The sequence below is a fragment of the Oreochromis aureus genome, linkage group 14, assembly GCF_013358895.1.
Source record: "Oreochromis aureus strain Israel breed Guangdong linkage group 14, ZZ_aureus, whole genome shotgun sequence".
Lineage (NCBI taxonomy): Eukaryota > Metazoa > Chordata > Actinopteri > Cichliformes > Cichlidae > Oreochromis > Oreochromis aureus.
This window is the reverse complement of record NC_052955.1, coordinates 5981594-6001583: the sequence shown is the minus strand read 5'-3', so window position 1 is coordinate 6001583 and position 19990 is coordinate 5981594. Positions and strand designations below refer to the sequence as shown.

The 19990-nt window shown below is 41.1% G+C and overlaps 1 protein-coding gene across 2 annotated transcripts in view; it reads left to right on the top strand.

The window, feature by feature from the left end:
- The window catches only part of nova2 (NOVA alternative splicing regulator 2), an 85499-nt gene that overhangs the window by 48193 nt on the left and 17316 nt on the right, over positions 1-19990 (top strand). For both annotated transcript variants that reach the window (XM_031739976.2, XM_031739974.2), the window contains one exon: positions 8910-9076. In XM_031739976.2, the coding sequence (XP_031595836.1) occupies positions 8910-9076 (167 nt within the window). The remainder of the gene's footprint in view (positions 1-8909; positions 9077-19990) is intronic.

Here is a 19990-nt window from a genome sequence, read left to right as displayed (position 1 = left end):
TAATGTCAGAGTAGCTTCGATGAAAGATTGAATCCATGAGGCCAGTTGGAGGTCAGATACCACCTCCTGCACCAAACTTCAATTATACATTTGCCGTCAGTGACCTTCATGTCTTTGACTTTATTCTTTTTCCCATCAAATTCTTCTCCATCTGTCGTTCTATATTGGCTACTGTAGTTTCCTAAGCTGATTTATATACTCTTTAAACCCCTAAAACAACAAGGTGTTAAACTGCACCCCTAACAGACGGCTAATCCAGCAGATCTGATCAAAGGTAGCCAGTTAACCTGAGCTTATCCGCAGCCTAAGGAGATCCGTTTAATGAGCTTACATTAAACCAGCGCCACATCTCACTGTGCTTTCAATCGGCTCCAATGAAGCCTGAGAGGTTATTTATATTAAGAGATGGATACTCGCTTTCTCTCTCCCGCTCAGACTGCGGCCTTCTTCTTGGATCTAGTTTTTCCATCTTCGCCTCAGTTTTTGTCTCTTTATACCTGCTTTTGGTCATTTCGTGCCTGTCTGTGTCTCTCTAACTGTCTCCCTCTCAGTTTTAGCTTGTGGCGTGAATTTGTCTTTGTAGAGGAATGAAAGAAATCAGCAACAAAAAAAGAAAAGACAAAAGGAGAGAAAAGGCAAATAAGTAACCACAAGAGATATTTGTTTATTTATTAATCAACTGATAATTCAAACTTAATGAGTCCACGTAAATAGATGTTCAGGTAAATTATAAATCGTATGTAGGTCACGCTCAAAGCAAAAGCCAACATTTCTCTGCACATCTTGCAGAATCTCCGGCTCCTTTGGTCTCTCCTAGTCTCTGTTTTTCTGACATTACTTTGTTATGACAGGTCTCGCAAAGGTTTCCCTCTCTGCATCCCAGGCTGTCTGTCTCTCTCCTCGTCTCTGTTTGTCCCCCTCTTTCTCTGTTGTCACTCCATTTTGACATCGGCATCGTGACTCTGTGCTGATCTGCCTCCCCCTCTCTGCGTTTCTGTCCATTTCTCTGCCTTTCCGTCTCCCTCCTCTTCGCTTGATGTTTTTCAGATGTGACAGAAGTCGTGTGAACCTCTGTATCTCTTTCTATCATTTGTCGTTCTCTCTGCCACTGATGTTTTTTCCATCAGAGGGGTGCTGGAAGTAAAGAAGCTGTACATCTTGGCACAGCAGGCGATGAACATCGTGTACCTGTGAACACAGGACCTCTGGCGTTTCTGTCACATCTTGTCTGTTATTCCTTTCTGATGTTTCTCAATTTTTTTTTTTTTTCAAAGTTTGAAAACTTTCTCCAAACAGGGAACTTTGGGGATCTAGAGAGCTCTCGGGGGATTTTTTTTTTCCAAATGGGTCACTTTGCAGGAAATTACCAGAATATATTTGACAAGTTGTTTCGCACGTTCACCGCACTTGCTGCCGGTTTTCAGCCGAGCTGTGGTGGAAACCAGACTGTTTACGCCTTTAGTGGTTGCTAGAGCTGGAAAACAACATTAATAAACCAAGAAGAAATACGTTTTTTCAGGTCATGGCAGCTGTCTCACTTTTTAAGGAGAATTTTCACATTATGATCTGTACATTTATTAACAGAAAGCATTCCTGAGAGGCACAGTTTGCAGCTTCATCTTGTCAAACCTAAATCCAATCTCTGCCTTAATTTAACATTTGCTTCACTAGATCAGGACATTTTATCCACTGAGGACTGACTGAGTTCATACGGATTTACTAAGGCTTTGCTTATCATTTATCATTTATTAATTTGTTGTTTTATTCATTAGAGATTCAGAACAGAATTATAGTTAAATTGTATAGACCTAGATTTTGAGGGAAATGCAGGGCATGGGTCCTGCTCAGCAGACTTGTACTTGTTTACAAGTTGGCTAACTTAAGATAATGCCTACTTCTGTTATTTGCTGAAAATGAAATGAACTGATACAGTCAACAGTTACAAATTGAAAAATAAATGAACTATTGAAGACCAGTGTTAGAAACTAAACATATTTATTGATGATGTGAACAGCTGCTTATTTAAAGAGCTTACTTTACCAAACAAAGAGGAAAGGATGTCGGTTTTCATGCCAACGCAGGAGGAATGTTAAATTACAAAAATCGATCTACTAGAGAAACAATTATTCAAACGTAATGCAGATTGCTTGAAAGACTTGCATTATGTTCCATTATAGTTTAAATTGCCAGTGGGTGCCTGACTTTAGCACTTTGGTTTATATAAAACCATCTCCACATTAAAATGTTGCAGACAAAGCCACACATTTGTATATAAAAATTCACCAAAATGAGCAAATGAATTGTCTGGCCCTCCAGATTTTTACGGTTTTTGTACATTTGGAAGTTTGCAGGAGGCATTTTACAAAACAATAAAAATAGCTAAACTACCCCAGCCTTCGCTACATCGTTAAAATCAAATTAGCTCATTTCTGAGAATGCAAGTAAATAGGATCCGAGAGAGGATAATGTCATCTTTCTCGTTATAATGTGAAGACTCTACAAGCTCAAAACACTAATCCAGAGCCACAGAAGACATTACCGAGGTTGCACATTTTCAACATCTTTGACTTTTAAAGCCACAGGAACAAGTGTGACATTTCAGTCACCGTGCAACGTGCCTTCAGCTACAGTAGCCCCAAAGTGACCGAGTCTCCACCCCCAGCTGGACAAGACTGGACAGAATGAATCATGGCTGCCGGTTGTAGGTTGACTGCTCTGTTTCAGTTAACAGACAGAGAGACATCTAAAGTGGACGCACTGCAAATACATCAGTGTACTCAGTGCAAGCCCACAATACTTACTGCACAGTTATCCTCATCTCATATTCATTACCCTCGTTCAAAGTATTCTCACTGTAAACAAAGCAAACGTTAAGTGTCTTCCTTCTTCTGTTTTCAGTATTCCAGTAGCAGAGGACATGCGTGTCCCCTCCCACTGCAGGATAGAGTTTCTGTGATCTCTGTCGCGTTAATGTGGCTGTTATTGTTCTCTTTTTTTAGCACAGAGGGACATTCTTGTGTCAGTCATCTTACAGTTTAGTATGCATCACCATACTGAGCATACATATGTTGCTGTGAGTCAGAAATCAGAGGAGAAGCAGCTCTCTGTGCTTTCAGTCTGCTTCCTACGGTGCCGCTCTGGTCATCAGGGAGAGGAGGAGGAGGAGGTGGAGGAGGAGAGCAGTGGAGGAAGGAGTGAGTCATGTTAGTTAGACTTTAATAAAAACAACTGCCAGAGTCCACAGCCTGGATCATGATGATGATGATGATGATGAGTGTTCTGGTGTTGAACGAAATGCTGTTGGGTCACTTGGTCACTGTGGAAATTGCGACGTGAAGTTCACGTCTCTTATGAATTTCACAGCCTCTTACTTTTCATTTCCAATCACCGTCACCCTCTTTCAGAAGTAAATGCTCCGGGGGACGAACCTTGTTGGGATTTTGTGTTTTATGGCTGCCGGTTTGTGCGACACCAGACTAGTAGCTGCAACCTGTGCAGTAAATTGCATCCAGAAAAACAGTTGCCAGTTAGTTAATAGAAATGCCCCACAGCAGCACGAGTGGATAGATTCCATTGCTATTTCGAACTCGGGGGCATCATTCAGCTGTTGCTGGCACTGTTGCATGTGTTTCATGTTAGGAACTGACCAACCTCCTGACCTGAAACTTTGGAGCTTAGTTCTTTGTGTCTCTGATGTGTTTCGTAGGCTGTAACGCTTGCTCCTTTGTGGTTTGCGCCAGTCTATTTATTTGTGCTCTGTTCATAAATCATAAATGTTTGATTTTTGTCATCTTTGCACTCACATTTTCCAAAACTTGGGGACATTATCTCATTATGAAATGCATTTCAGTGGTGCTGCCTAGCTGTTGTTGCTGCAAGTGTAACTGGTTTTTCTTTTTACTGTTCTTGTTTCAATTATCCGTGCAGCAATGTGAAAAACTTTACCAACAAGGCCTGACAACACTGTATGAAACACCTGCAGTTTTTAAACCGTAGTAAGAAAGCACAACTTCACTATGTCCACACTCATGAATAGCAATGCTATAAATAAGGACTTTATTGTGTTTCTTCCTGCCCTGTGTTCTGTGTCTAAGAAATGCCCTTAAAACATTATGTAAACACAGAAGGTTTAACAACATTGAACAGATATTACTTCAGCAGCTGCAGCATGTCAAGTCTGGAAAAAGCTTCCAGCCGTTAAAATGTCAAATGATGAGGTTCATTTTACAAGGGGAAATGCTCAAGTCATATACAAAGACACACACACACAAACACATAGTGATGTTTTTGCACCAGCGTGGAACTGACTGCCAACAGAGCTCGCTCTCTGAGGGATGCATAAATTCTATTATGTTGGCGCTGTTTTGGCATTTGTATGTTGCTCACTGTCTGCGTTTTTCCTGCAGGGAAATAAGACATTGAGACACGAGAATGAGCATGATAATTAAAACACAAACTGCCCCTTAAAACATGAACATAATGAGCAGCCTTTTCGTGTTTCTCTTCATTTAGCAGCTAAATTCATTTTTTTTAAATATATATTTTTATCTTTTTCAACTTCAGTCTTCCTGCTGTGTGAGATAACAACTTCCAGATAAGATGGTAAAATCTATGTGTACAGTTTAAAGTTTAAAGCTCTATAAGTTTAGATTAAAACACAAAGTTTGCACATGAACTTTGGATAATGTTGGGAGAAATCAGGTCAGGATATCATCTTTCTATCATCTTTTCTCTTCTTATGTTTGTTCTTTGTTCATATGTAGCACACAGCAGGCGAGAGTCAGTTCACTTCACACACACTGTCACTATTGGAGATACTCAATTTGGTTTAGGCGAGGGAGCTGCCCGAATAGCGCATGCAGGAGCCAGGACGCGGGATGCCTGTTCCCTTGCTGTGAATTCACCAGACAATTACCTGCTGATTCTCACACGCGCTTAATCGGATAGCATACAGACTTTGTAGCAGGGAGCGGGCAGGTTAATTTCTGATCTGATCGAGTCGGACGTACGCTTTCTTCATGCGCGTCTGCCTGGTGATGTCTAGAGTGGTTCAGGGCTGCAGCAGCGTGTGGGAACGGCTTTTGGTTTCTCCTCAGTCTTTCATCAGACAAACTACCTGCTGACAGTCTAATTTATTGACTGGCTGGGAGAAGAATGTGGAACAACCAGAAGACAAAGACATAAATTTATCTCAGGAGCTGAAGACCAAAGAGAAAGAAGACTAAAAACTGTTCAAATAACACAACTCCAAATGGATGCTCTGATTTTTCCATATCTGTTGGATGCATACATTTAATAACTTTACATGAGTGGTAATGTGTCACAGTGATAATGAACGCCATTGCTTCAAATTATGCGGTTTAACACCAAGTTTAATGTCAATACATGAAACAGTTGCTGCAATATGAGCCTACTTCCTGTTTGCCTCACAGCTCAATTCCCTCAAAGTCTCAAAAATGAGTCAAAAAAATGTTAGGGTAAGGATGGTGATTAGATCCACACTATATCCTTTTCTTAAAATCCAATATTCCAGAAAATGAGGGGAAAAAATCAATGTGAGTGTTATTTCCAGAAAATGTTAGGGTAAGGATGGTGATTAGAGTGCTGTTAGTCCACACTTGATTGTGTGAATTCAGCATAGCACCAGCTTTAGTGAAGGTTACAAAATCTTCTTATGGCCTCTGACAGTGGACTCAAAACCTCAGTTTATTTTGCTAACACAAAAATAACTCAGGGACTATTTCTTGATTCCAGGCTGGGAAAAAAGGTGTGCAAGAAATTATAGCAGTGCTTTGGGATCCGCTTGGCCTGCAATGAAAAGCACAATGTGTTTTGTATTAAATGCATATTCACTGATCTCTGTGTGAATATGTTTGTAATGGGACTAAGCAGGTCTTTGTTGGTGCAGCACAGCTGTACGGCAGCTTCAATATGATCTCCAGTGACAGAATGGCCTTTTCTGCTACAGCGAAGCAGATGACATACCTTGGCCTCCAGTAACACTGAGCTTGACACACACACACACACACATGCATGGACCCATATTTACAATCTACACATAAAGACAAACCCACACTCGCACACTCATGCCAAGACAATGGCCTGCTAATCCTTGCTTCTGATTGGACGGGTCCAGATTACCCAGAGGGCACCAGCTGTCAGGGAGAGACGAGGCCCAGTTTCCTCAGTATCGTCACACACGTACACACACAGACACACACAGACACACACTCCGATGGTCATGTCTCTCCGCTCACTGATACTCACTAAAAAGCAGAAAGAAATATTCACCAACACAATGGTAGCGCGTGGCTACGACTGAGAACTGCCAATGTTTAGCTTGCGAGATTTGTTGGCCTGTCGTCACGCTCAAACTGAAGCGTTCAGCTGCTGTCATCAGAGGCTGTTTGTCACTGCTGTCACCAAACTGTAAAAATAGGAATGGGAAGTAATACCGCTGTATCGCTAACAGGCATTGCAAAGGTTCGGCATGGCCAGGTAGCCAAATTCTGCAAATGCGTAATGTGCTGCGTGTTTTATTTTTAGTGTCAGTTGTCACAACCTCTTCATCCTGCATGTGCAGCTCTTCATCTGAGGGCTGTCCACTAATTAACATATTCACCCTTTAAAAATGTTTCCTTGTGCAGAATTTTACAAACAAAATCCTAAAAGCACTGAAACAGTCTCTCTTGGCTAAAGACGCTTCGGTTTCCGCAATATGTCATCAGTTCCCAACACCCTTCTACAAATATAGCAGTTTAAAACCCACAATCCCTCCTCTCCAGTGTTGCCACACAGGGCCGAGCTGGGCCAAACCGAGACGGTCCAACAATGCAGGGAGAGGCAAGGGACAAGAAGAGCTAAATGACACGCTGCTGGGCCGAGATAAGAGCAGATCCTACTAAGTACTGGACTCAAGGGGGGAGGGGGAAAGAGAGAGATGAGAGAGGGTGAAGAAATGGGGATAAAGAAAGGGAGATAAAATGAGTTGATGAGGGATGGAGGAAGAGAGTGAGGAAGGAAGTGTGTGTGTGAGGACAAAAAAAGTAGAAAAGAGAGGAGAGAGTGATAGTAAATGATAGAAAGAAAGAGATTTAGTTTCAGTGCGTTGTTAAAATACAGCCGGTCTGAGAGGCTTTGCATTGGCCTAGATTCTCCTCTGTGTCTGTCTGCCCTTCTCTCTGCATACAGCATGTATTATAGCAATTGTATGCATTTTCATTAGGCAGAAACTTATCTGCTTTTCATTGTTCTGCTCCTCCAGCACATTGCTATGAGGTCATCTTGTGCCCCATGGAGCTTGAGTTCCAGTTTAATAAAAGTTTTTGCTTGCATTATATTATCAGATTTCATTACAAAACAGAAGAAAAAGTCATATAGAATTAGTGTTTTTTGTCCAGTCTTATTAATCATCATAATCGTACGCATTGACTCCTCTTTTATTACATCTAAGAAACAATATAGTGAAGAGGTAATTCAGTACAGGCTTTTCAATTTAATTTACACTTTAAAATTGCATTACGGTAATAATGTCCATGACATTAATCCAGAACTGATGTGCTTTGTGATTCTGTCAAAAGCCATCTAAGTGGGTTTTTTGTATATTATTACAAATTCTGCAGTTAATCTTTAGCAGATGCAAACGTCATTAAACTGAAGCTAAAACTTTCACACGAGGTAGCAAACTGATTGCATTTTGATTTTCTTCTCCTGCTGAAGTAGTGGAGGGCGAATCCCCCGTGCATCCACAGCTTTGCGTGATGTACTTTGTCCAGCTTATTTGGAGCCGATGCACAGTTTTAATGCACACACACACATGTGGTGTACACGTTGAAGCAGAAGCTTGGAAATTATTACAGCATGTTTGATTTTTTTCTTGTGCCCTGGGGATTAATTTCCTGATTGGACGAAATCCTGGAAACAGACATAAACTGAGTGATGCCGATATGTTCAGAAGAAGGAGAGAGGAAATATGAACCCTGATGTTTTCTGTGAGGTGAAGAATATCATGTTTTACTAGCTTTCGTGGACACTGCGGCTAATCAGCTTTGACTCCGAACAGCTTTCTCTCTCCCTGGCAATTATACAAACGCACGATGTATTAAATCAATACTTTCATTTGTTATTTGTGTAATTACAAGTTTGTAATTAGGTTTTCTGTTGTTGTTTTTTTAAACAGCACCTACACAAAGTTCATTTTTCTCTACTTCGATCTTTTGTTCTATTTCTTGATAGTTCTGTGTTTTCACCCCCTCTCTCTTTGTTGCTGTTTCCCGCTGCTGCAGTGTTATTTCCCAGTGGGGATCATTACAGTTTCCTGCTATCTTTTCTTATCTCACAGTTGTTATTTTTTGAATAGAAGCATGTGCCATGGCTGGTTTTATTTCCATTCAGCAGCATAAAGAAAAAAAGATGAAAACAGAAAATTCTGAACGTTCAAGTTAAACTGAGAGAGCTGTGTTACATCAAACCTCTACCTGCTCTCTGTGCTTTCCCACCAAGCTGCAGAAACCTTTTTGAAATGCTGAGAAGAAAGCTGGGATACAGTCAGTCATAATTTCAAAAAGATCTTGTAAATATAGGAATCACATTTTTGAAAAAAAGCGTCACATTGATAGAACTAACTGCTGACTAAATTATAAGGATTGCCGTCTTCTTCTGCATGTTTTTTGCAGTAGCGCTCAGCTGTGGTGTGCTGCTGCCACCCTGCTTTACAGGCTTGCACAACACGCTGATTCATAAAAGTACTCAAGAGATTAAAAGTACTCAACTGAATGGTTTCATATCGTGACGAGTGATGATTATTATTTATCTTTCTTTGCTTGAAATGATAATCACGATACTACTAGCCACCAGTTTAAGCTCACACACTGACCCATCTGTGTGTGTGTTTGTGTGTGTTTGTGTAGGCACAACAGAGCGTGTGTGTCTGATCCAGGGGACTGTGGAGGCACTGAATGGTGTCCATGACTTCATCGCTGAGAAGGTGAGGGAGATGCCTCAGAGCACCCAGAAGACAGAGCCGGTGAGCATCCTGCAGCCGCAGACCACCGTCAACCCGGACCGAGTCAAACAGGTCAGTCTCATTATAGGATGCAAGGAAAGCCAATAAAATACTAATGTTCATGAATTCTTCTTTTAAATAACTGTTTATTAGTTGTGTTTGTGTGAGGCGGCTGGGTGTGTAAGGTAGGGAGGAGACAAAGTGGTTTCCTTGGTTTTCTCTGGAATGCCGAACTGTGTGTGTTTCTGTGTATGGGCTATGATTTTCTGCCTGAGTAAAGTTGAATGAGGCACAACATGAGGGAAAACAATGATGGCAATACAGATATGTACGCACACAAGGGAGGAAGAGAGAGAGCGAGGGAGCAGAGAAGGTAAGATTAGAAGGAAATATTTATAAAAAGGTGGAAGGATCAAAAAGAGAGTGAATTAGATGAGATTCGTTGCAATATGCAAACATATAACAGGCTGCAGTTTATGGGACATGAACACGAACACGTGACATGAACTGCAGGCCTGCCCACCACGCGCGCACACACACACACACACACGCTGACTATGCCAAATCCCTAAATAATCATCCCAACAGGAAATGACTTCCCGCTAAGGGAGGAAGTGTGAGCGAGTGTCCAGATCACTCTCTCTCTCTCTCTCACACACACACACACACACACACACACACACACACACACACACACACATATACATACAGTGTGAACATGACTTATAGCTAATCTTACTGAGTAATTTCGGGTTCTTAGCTCTCACTGTGTGTGTTGTTATATTTTCAGAATATTAGTTGGCAAAAGAAAAAAAGTACCGGGTGCAATCTTTAAATCTAGATGTTTCCAGTTTGACACAGGTATATAAAACCAAGCACCTAGCTATGCATGCTACCTTTATAAACATGTGTGAAAGAATGGGTCATCCTAATGAGCTCACTGAATTTGCACATGGCATTTTCATATGATGCCACCTTGCAGCAATCAATGTGAAATCAGTGTGAAATTCCTTCCCACCTAAATATTCTGCGATTAATTGTAAGTGGTGTTATTGCAAAGTGGAAGCATATATGAGCCACAGCAAGTCGGCCACAAAGTAGTAAACCACTTAACGTTACAGAGTGGATTGATCAAGTGCAGAAACGTCACCAGCGCTCTGCTGAATCAGTAACTGCAGAGCTCCAAATCTCCACTGGCATTAACATCAGCACAAAAACTGTGCGCCAGGAGCTTCGTGGCATGGGTTTCCATGACCAAGCAGCTTCTCTAGGTGTAATGCATAGGTAGCTCAGTGCTTCTGTCCATACAGATTTTAAACCCCTGGACTTTGGTAGTGGTAGGAATATTGCATTCGGTGGTACAGAGATGCATCAAAGGCTTTAACTTTATTTGAGACGGTAAGAAGAAACTGTCCATCCACCGAAATCCAGATATGAGAAGACATTTCTAATATAACTTTTGATCACAATGCATCAGTCTTCATCAAACACATCGCGGCTGATTATTAGGTTAATGCATTAAAAGCAGGACTGTGGTTTTAGCACATACACTGCTGTTATCGCCCCACACTATATTGTCTGGAACAGCACTCAATAGTCAGAAGCAGCACAAGTGTCACCATTTCACTAAGTTGTTGTTTGCCCAGAAACTCTGAGTTCAGTGCTTCGCACAGACTCCGTCCGCTGCCGATCGCACAACTAAATGTGAGTGCCAATACCAGCTGTGTAATGGAGGACAATTAGGGTGGCCACATTGATTATGATCCCAATCTGTTTAAGTGATTATCATCATTCTCTCTTCATGATTGGTCTCATTGATTAGTCAAGTCTGGCATTGTTTCCATCTATTGACTCTTCAGGCTTGTCAGACAGTGCATTCAGCCATGCCTGTTGGCACTCACACACACACACACACACACACACACACACACACACACACACAATGCAGTAGACACTAAAAAGTGTAAACTATACTTAAAAGGCTGTTAAAGCAACCACACATTTAAAAAAACTAATCGAAGTGTATTATGTGTGCTGCAGAGTGAAAAAGTATTTTTGTGCCAGAACTTTCTATTTTTCTTCTTCTTCTGCTCTCAGTCTGGGTGTTGCATTAGAGTTGCGTACATTTTCCCTCGCTGTTTGCGATTTCTCATCCTCTGTCATGAGCAGAATTTGGGGGCTGGGGAGGGGAAGCAGCGCTACGCCTTTATAGTTTTGAATAATTACAGTTATCAGACTTTTATACACACAGACACACAACAAAGCCCTCAGAGATGGTGTTTTCGCAGAGTGCACAATTCTGAGGTGCCGTTATAAAGAGAGTTTTATGCATAATTAATCAATTCTGGGTACACACACACTCATACAGAGAATTCTCGAGCCCACACATACCCAGCAGAGTTGAACTCAAACGGGCAAATTGTTCAAAAAGGCTGCTGCGTTTTAAAAGCTGCTGCATGCAGATAACGATGCTGAAGCACATTAGCACATCTGGTGTTTTGTTTCCCTGCGTCTGAAAAGTTAATTTCATCATTTTAACATATGTAGTGCTGGAAAGGCATATTATATGTCCGAAAGTATGCGCCACCCGTGGGTCACGGTACCTATCTCCTTCCTAAGCATCCCATTCAGTTAGGAGAGCATAAGTGAGCGAGCCACTGACGCTGGCCGATAAGACTCGGCTTGTAGTCGGTGCAGCAGTTCAGGAAACTGACAGATGGTCTTACAGCCTGTTAAGTTTTTCCACACCAAACTCAGGTTTCCGTGGCCAGGCAACCATTGCAGGCTCCAGGGAAGTTATTGGGTGAGAAATGGCAAATTATAATTTCTCCACTTCAGTTTTTGCACAGATTGTAGGCGGTTTTGTTACTATTGGACTGACCAAGGTTAGCTGCTTCCAGTTTCCAATCTGAATTATTTATTTAACTGAAGTGTCCTTCTTCCCCTCCGTATACAGTTAGTGTATATGTCGAATTTGCCGCTTGTGCATCATGAGCCTGAGCCGGAGGCTGACCGACAGCTGGGTAATGCTATTTTGGATGATATGAGCAGCCAAAGGGAGACAGGCAGGCTAATAGCTGTTGATATTTAGACACTTCTAATAGAAGGCGAATCCCCCTGTTGCTCTTTAGGCTATTTATACCGTGTTAGAGAGGCAACTAAATGGACTTGGGCAGCATTTGACAATGCACAGATAAAAGACATGTTCTCACACATAGAAGGAGAACACCCTCACTAAAATAGCCTTTTCGGCCATGCCGGATACTCACTGTAAATAAAGAAAAAGTTGAGAAAACTCATAACATGTGAGCAACTTGGTTGCATTGGCTGTTTCAATTTTCTCAACTTTTGCTTTTGTCTGTGCTACGATTTAGTTCTGGTAATTTGAATTTTCTTGTTCGGCTAATTACGATTTTTCTGTGAGGTTAATAAAACTTCTGGTTTGGCACAGTCCTTTTTCACCAGACACCCTTCCTGACACAAATCTCCCATTTATCCAGGATTGGCAGCAGCAGTGGGATTACACTAGCTTGTGATCCCCACGGCACAATGTTGGGGGTTGTGTTTCCTCCTGGCTGCAAACTGGGGATCTTTTGTGTGTTAGGCAAACACGATAACTCCTACGCTATTGAAATTTTGCACATTTTACACATTAACCCGTCAGGGATATCGGGTATGTCTATGTTGCTATCCTATAACTCTATAATAAAAATGAAGAGGACACACACTGTTATCTAAAACATGCATGTGTTTCTATAATGTAAGCGTAAAAACATTTGTCTAACAAGCAAAAGGTTTCGTGTTCTACCTCGTGGCTTACAGGTGCGATCACAAGCTAGTGTAGTATCACTGCTGGTCTCAAGTCCAGATAATTGGTAGGATTACATGTGGTGTATAAATCAAACAAAAGTTGAACAGTGTATCTTAGTTTCTGTCTTTAAAACTGAAAAAAATCTAAGAAAAATACTCATAAATGTAACGTGGAAGATAGTTTGTCAGGGATGAGTAACCAAACACACTACACTACACAGCCATACATAAATACACACAAATGCAATGTTGTCCTTAGTAAGATGAGACCTCTTGGTAGATCCTCACAGCATTTTAAAAGCGTGGCTGTCATTGTGCAAACGCTTGTCCAAACCATTGTAGACAAACTCACTTTGACCTGCTGAATGGATCTCATTTACAAACACACACTTATACACATGTGCCTCTGAAAGATGACTTGGCGCCCCGTGTAGTGCGGTCCGATTGTGTCGACTATTCTGGTTTTGGATAAAATGTCCTCTTCTCCTTCTTCTTGTCGAGGCCGCGGCTGTTGTGGCATTTGCTGTTGGCATTTACTGTTTGACCCCATAGGACTGGCTGGCACAGAAAAAAGAGGGGAGCAGCGTGAGAATTTGAGATATCCGAAGGGTGTCTGTGGGAGGAAAGGAGGAAAAATGTCGGAACAAAAGACTGGGTCAAAGAGGGAAAACAAAAAAAGTGTGAAAGGAGATGACATAAAGATAGATCGAGAAAGGGAGAAGACAAACAGAGCCAAAAATGCTAGCCTGACTGGCTGAGTGGGTGACTGAAAGCTGGAAGCAGATCTGAACTCTTGTTAGCCGACAGCTGCAGAGTGACAGAGAGCTTCGGTGGAAGAAGCAGCTGCTGATAGAAAGAAAAACAGAACAACAAGAACACCGACAGACAACACGCCGCACTTCAAGGCCGCATAACGGGACGACAGACCAGGGAGGAAGTGATTTATGAGCTGGGTGAATTCTTTTAATGAGGTCTGAAGTGATGTACAGATGAAGAGAATTTATTGAAGGATTTCATTACCTTTATTATTCATTGCTTGCTTTTGTTTACACCTCCAACTCTTGTAAAACACCACCATGCCCCTCTTCACACTGTGGCACGCGCTAATGTTACGATGGACAGTGTTGATCCAACTTTAAATAGTCATAGATTGTGAGTGCCCTCAAAAATCACTCACATATGTTGATGCACAAATATTAAACAAGTGAGATTTTTTACTTTAATCCACATTAAAAAATATATCTCTTTAGATAAAGTTGGAGTTTCATAGATTACATTTTTAGCTTTTTCTGTAATCTCATTATTGTGAATCTGTTGATCCATTAAGCAAAATAAATGAAATTTCTCCTATTTTAAAAACAAAAGTTTAAGTCATAAGCAACTATTTCCTCCCAGTACAACACAGTTAGGAGATTAGCTCCTCTGCCTTAATGTGCTGTATCTCCAATCACACTTCCACACTCCCACTTGCTATTTTCATTGCATAAAGTGCATTAACAGTGAAAAGTATAGCTACATGAAGCGCATCCATATGCGTGTGCACATAATTCCCAAACAGTTAAGTGTTTGGGAATTATACACTCCTGAGTGGTTTCTGTGCAGAAGGGGGGTAGCATCAATCAATTTTTAAGCTAGTAGGAGGAAGCCATGCTTTTAGCTAGCATTCTGTCACTGATGCTAGCCACACGTTGGTGACGATGGCAGAATTATATCAGGCATTAAATCTAAGAGTGTTGAAGAATTGTTCAGTGTTCATGTTTATATCTTGAGTGAAGACGAATTGCTCAGACGCTTGACAAGTTGTCATGTTGTGAAACTAAAGTAGCTAGCTAGCATCACAGCTACAGTCAAATGCTGCAGTATTCATTACTAGCAAACACAGTCTGCTGTCTTAGATTTAAAACATCATTACTCTGTCAAAATTCAGCCACCACACTAGCAAGTAGGTATATTGTATGTAGTCTACCACATGGAGGAGTATTAATTGAAGTATCTGAGCTGAGATACTTGAAGTATCTGAGTCGGGTAGCTTAATTTATCCACTTGATCAATTTTATCATTCTTTTGTATCAAAATGCATAATCTTCCGTTTTATGCAACTGTAAGTTTAGTGTTAGACTTAGAGCTGTAAGATGGATGGGCTTAGATCACAGTGATCTAAATGAAAGGCCATATGCATGTGTCCTCTCTCTGCTACAAGGGCAGTTCATCTGTAAAAGATCATAAGGACAGTGTGTGATAATCTGTGCAGGGATATTGCCCAGAAGGAAAATATGATCCGAGCATTATATAAACGCTCAGATCCACTGAGCATTTATGTAATGTGCCCTCCAAGCAGAGTAGAAAGTAATATCATAACAACTACAGGTCTGTGGAGTCTGCAAGGGATTAGAATTTACCCATCCACCCACCCATCCATCCATTTTCTTAACCACGTATCCAGTTAAGGGTTGAAGCAAGCCATAATAAATACTTTATTTATGACCCATTTAAAAGAATCACTATTGCATCCCCACTTAAATATGTTGGTTACTTTTAGGCAGGTAGATTTGTGAAGGTGGCAACACAGCTCGGGTGTGTTTGTGCTATTTTCTCCTCTCACAATGTGGTTCTAACAGTCTCTCACATTTTGTTGATTTGCTAAAATTATAACTTGTGGGAGATGACGTTTAAGATTACCAGCAGTTACCTCCTCATGCGCATTAGTGATTCACTCTTAACGCAAAAGCCTTCCTGTGCAGACGAACGTAAACATCAGTGAATGTTTAAAGGCAAAGCACCCTGGAGACTCCCCAGACTGTGTTTGTGGGCGATGTAGTAAAGCACCACCTACTTCATACGGCCAGTAAAGCATGCCCTCTCCCCTGTTACTGTTGCATTATGCTGTATAGATATAAGCAGCCGTGTCGGAGCTGTGTCCCCTGTGAGATCATCTGCAAATGGTCTGTGGTTTTGTTGTGGTATTTTTCTGGGGCTATTTTCAGACCAAGCTGGCCTTTATTCAGACTGAAAACAGCAGCAGCCTTTTAACATTGTTATGCTGTAATAACAGCAGCGCTAAAGAGTGAACAGACACACACGCACATGCCTCTACTCGCATCAGCTCCAGTGTTTCCCAGCAGCCACTTTGTTTGGTCATTTCCTCTGATCTCTCACCTCCTTCGCGAACACCTGTTTCCTACTTCCTGTTATTGCTGGCCTGCACAGGAAGTGTGCTGTGAATGCGAGGAAAACATGGAAGGCCCCTGGCTCACTTTGAGTCAGATGATAGAGGTGGAGTGTAAGACTCGCAGCTTAGTTGGCAAGAAAGGAATAATTCAGCTTCAGCCAAACGATGAGTCAAACACGCCAACAGTCAGGAAAAGTTCTGTGTTGTTGCTGCTGATCAGTGAATGAATGCACCCGGGATTTTGGCATTATAGGATCGGCCGATCATTTCATCACAAAAGGCTGACCACTCTGTTGGCTACCATGAATGACAAAAGCATTGTGATCATAAAGTGATCGTAAACAGACTTCTGCTCCACAAGATCACATTCTTATTTTGTCAATTAACTTTAAATAAGATTAATTTTTAGCCATTGAGGTTTTACCTGAATCTATTGTTAATTCCTCTGGTAACAAACCAAATGGTTTCATTTTTGTGGAATTGTTTAGCTTAGGAACTCAACCCGGCCAGTTAGTGGAACCCAACCCAGTCTTTTGTACTGGACGTGATTTACCTCATCAGCTTTTATCCCACGGTTATTAGTGACGGCCCCACCCTTGAAAATGAACTTGAAGGTCATTTGTGCAAGTTGTTGTTACTTTTCATAGGTGCATTTCAAAGTTAAGCAGCCTCTAGTGGCTGTGTGAATAAGTGCATATAAATATATGCTGCTTCCATTACATTTAGATATGTTTAACATTGTTAAAGGTTCTATTTTTAATCAGACTATGACTTTGTGATTAAACAAAGACAAAAAGAGAAAACAAAGAGAAGCAAATTGAAGATTTACGGTTAAAAGTTACTCGTGTTAAACAGACTTTTTCATTGGTTATTTCAGACGTCAGGAACAAACCACTTGGCGAGGTGAGTTGGTTCCTAGGTTTCATTTCACAGATGTTTAAATCCAGGCTCCCCAAAACCCTCCACTGCAGTAAGTCGGGGATCGATGTAGGTGTCCCAGATAAGAGGCAGTTGATGTATTCATGTAGGCTGTAAAAATATCTGTCATTGCTTTAGTTTAGGGATAAATTCAGTCAAAATTCAAGGTGCAGATGTTTTACGCAGGATTTTACACTCTGCGATTTGCTTTCTTACATAACAATTTATCCGTTTTTTTTCTCCCGTCAGTCCTGTAATCTGCAATGTCTGCCTCGCTGCCGAGTCAGCGAGATTACAGGCGCAGTCTCTGTTTTTCTGTCTCGCTTATCTGCTCCAAAGACAGATGACTGTCTGCGTTTTATTATCTCAGCCCAAAATTCACATTGTACTTCACGGTGTAGACCACACACAGACAGAGAATTATCAAGTTAGGGTGTGATGTCATTCATTCCTCAGACATATGTGTGTGAATTGATTAAAAAAAGAAAGATGAAGATTTTTAAAAGGTGCGATGTGCTTGCAAAGGAAATATCTCACACATGGAGAAAAGAAGAGAAGGAGGCTTCGTAATGAGTTTGATCTCCCCGTCTCATGTTTCGTCATCTGATTGGTCCGCACACAAACAGACTTGTGGTTTCTCCCCATTTAAAACAATGTTTTTCATTTTCTGCATTATCTGTAAGTAGTTGCAGTTAATCCTTCTTCTTCATCTCCAGTGTAGCAAGCTAACGGCCTCTCTGAGTGTATAAGCTTCTGAGTTAATATTCCTCCAGCCAAGAAGCGGTTCATATAACAGCAGACTGAAGCTGGTCTATTGTGTGGAGGAGGATAAAAAATATCTCTGGGTATGGTCTTGTAATGCTTCTGAGGGGGATTTAATGAATATTTGCAAACTTACCATTCCTCATGTCTAATGATTCCTGAATGCATAAAACCATCTTATTCAGATTCTGTTCAGTTAGGTTTAGCTCACTTGCTGTTCAGCGATAGATGACTGCAGCCAAATCTTTATTATTGATCAGGTTGGTGTTTTTATTGTTTATCTGTGATCAAGACGCATCCAAAATGTAAACAAGAGGCTTTAATTCTCTAACATGAACTTTAGAAATATCATACTTATAGAAAAAAATAACACACACATGTTGCAAACTCGTGTGCTAGAATTAAATAAAACATTTTGAAATATACGAAAAACTTAACTAGACGGTTTTGTTTTATTAATGCAAAAGAATAACAGCACACAGTGTGGATGCTTTGGATTTTGCAGCATCTGTTTTATGACTAAAATTGCACATCAGTAATTCTGCATTATACCTGTTTTGAAGGACAGGATGACAGCCAGGAATAATCCTCCTGCTGCTCAGACACTCCCTTTAAATCCCCTGAAATAAGTCAAAAGCTCCCTTGTCATGACACCCACCCGAAAAGCTTAAAAACAAATTAAAAAGACCACATCGGTACATTTTGTATCTACGTTTTTGAACGTGTTGCATTTAAATGTAAGCAAATGGAAATATTTTCAATTTGGTGACCTAACATGCAGTGGGTTTAGGCGAATAAAGAAAAAATGATGCTTAAAACTAACCCCCAAAAATGCTTAATGTCCTTGAAGCAGCTTTATTTTTCTAAAAGCAAGAAAATGTAATGTAATTTCATGTTGCGCTCATATTCCCTCTGCACTCGCACTTGTGATGGCAGAGAAACCCTCGTCATGGAGCAAGAACAAGACCTGAGCTCTTTTAAAGTTATAGCTCGTATACCACATCATCTAAATTCATGTGCGTGGGTATGTATAGGAGTCTGATCTGTATATGCGTCCAAGTTAACATCATGTTCTCTTGCTGTCGGTCATTGTAGCCCAGCTCTTCTGTCATTCTGTTATTTTTAACCTCCAAGGGGGTTTCTGTGCTCCTGGGCGAGCCAGAGAATGAAAGAAGAAAGACGGTGAGAGCGGTGGAAAAAGAGGGATGACACAGGGAGAGAGGTGACTAAGCCTGTGGATCAGTAGGAGGCAGATTAAACTAAAGTCCCCTGCTTAAGACTTCAAAGTTCAAACTGCAGCAGCCTCAACAGTTGTTTGCCGTCCGCTCACTTTGCGTTTTTGTGCGCTCACGGGAGATCGCCCAGAACATGCGTGTTTTGTTTTGTTTGTGTGTGCTTGCCTGTCATTGTTTTTCTCACATAGATATGGATGACACTGCGAATCGGTGCATGATGATGTGTGTGAGCAGCCATGTGTGTGTGTGTTCATGTTAGCGTCCACTGACGATACTGCTTGTGACTGCAACACAACGTTTGTAACACAATGTCATCGTTACTGGCGTGGCGGCTCTAAAATTGACAATCCTAAATTTTAATAAGGAACAGGATGCTAAAATCAGGTAGAGGTTGTGTTGCATTCATAAATGGCATTTGGATAATATCAGTCAGAAGTAAACAGACGGGATGAATGCAAGTGAATTCTTGCAGGGATTTGGATAAATGTACATGTGAAAAGCAGGCGTGCTATTAGATGTTTCTTAATCCTCAGTTGATTTTTTTGTTCCCTGAGTTGTGTTGGTGCACAAGTAAAAGTCTCAAATAAACAATACAACCCTGATTTTTCTAAATAAACTTGCACAGGCTTTGTTTTGGCTAATCAGAATGGGAACAGGAGCCTCTTCCATCTCAGGAGATTCCAGAGAAACCATTTTGCAGATTTAGTGTTTCATGAAATTTGAACACACACAGGAGGGAATGACTCGAGAAAGGCAGCTGGCCGTAAAAGCTGCGTGTTAATATGTCTGCACATCAAGGTCAAACCCTAACAAGCTACTGCAACGTGCAGTGTGTGTGTGCGTACATGTGTCTTAAGTTTGCTCGTGAAATGAAGCATCGCTCTGTCGGATCGTTATGCTTCGGTGATCCCGGCACCCCTGTTAGCTTATCACTTTTACTTGTCTATGCGAGACAAAAAACAAATACGTACACACATTTGTTGATACACAAAGTGAAGTGACACGTTTTGATTGATGAAGCAAAGCAAAGCGTTTGTCTCCTTCAGCCTTCCTGCTTAAACACAAGGACGTGGAGACAAGTCGACCATATCG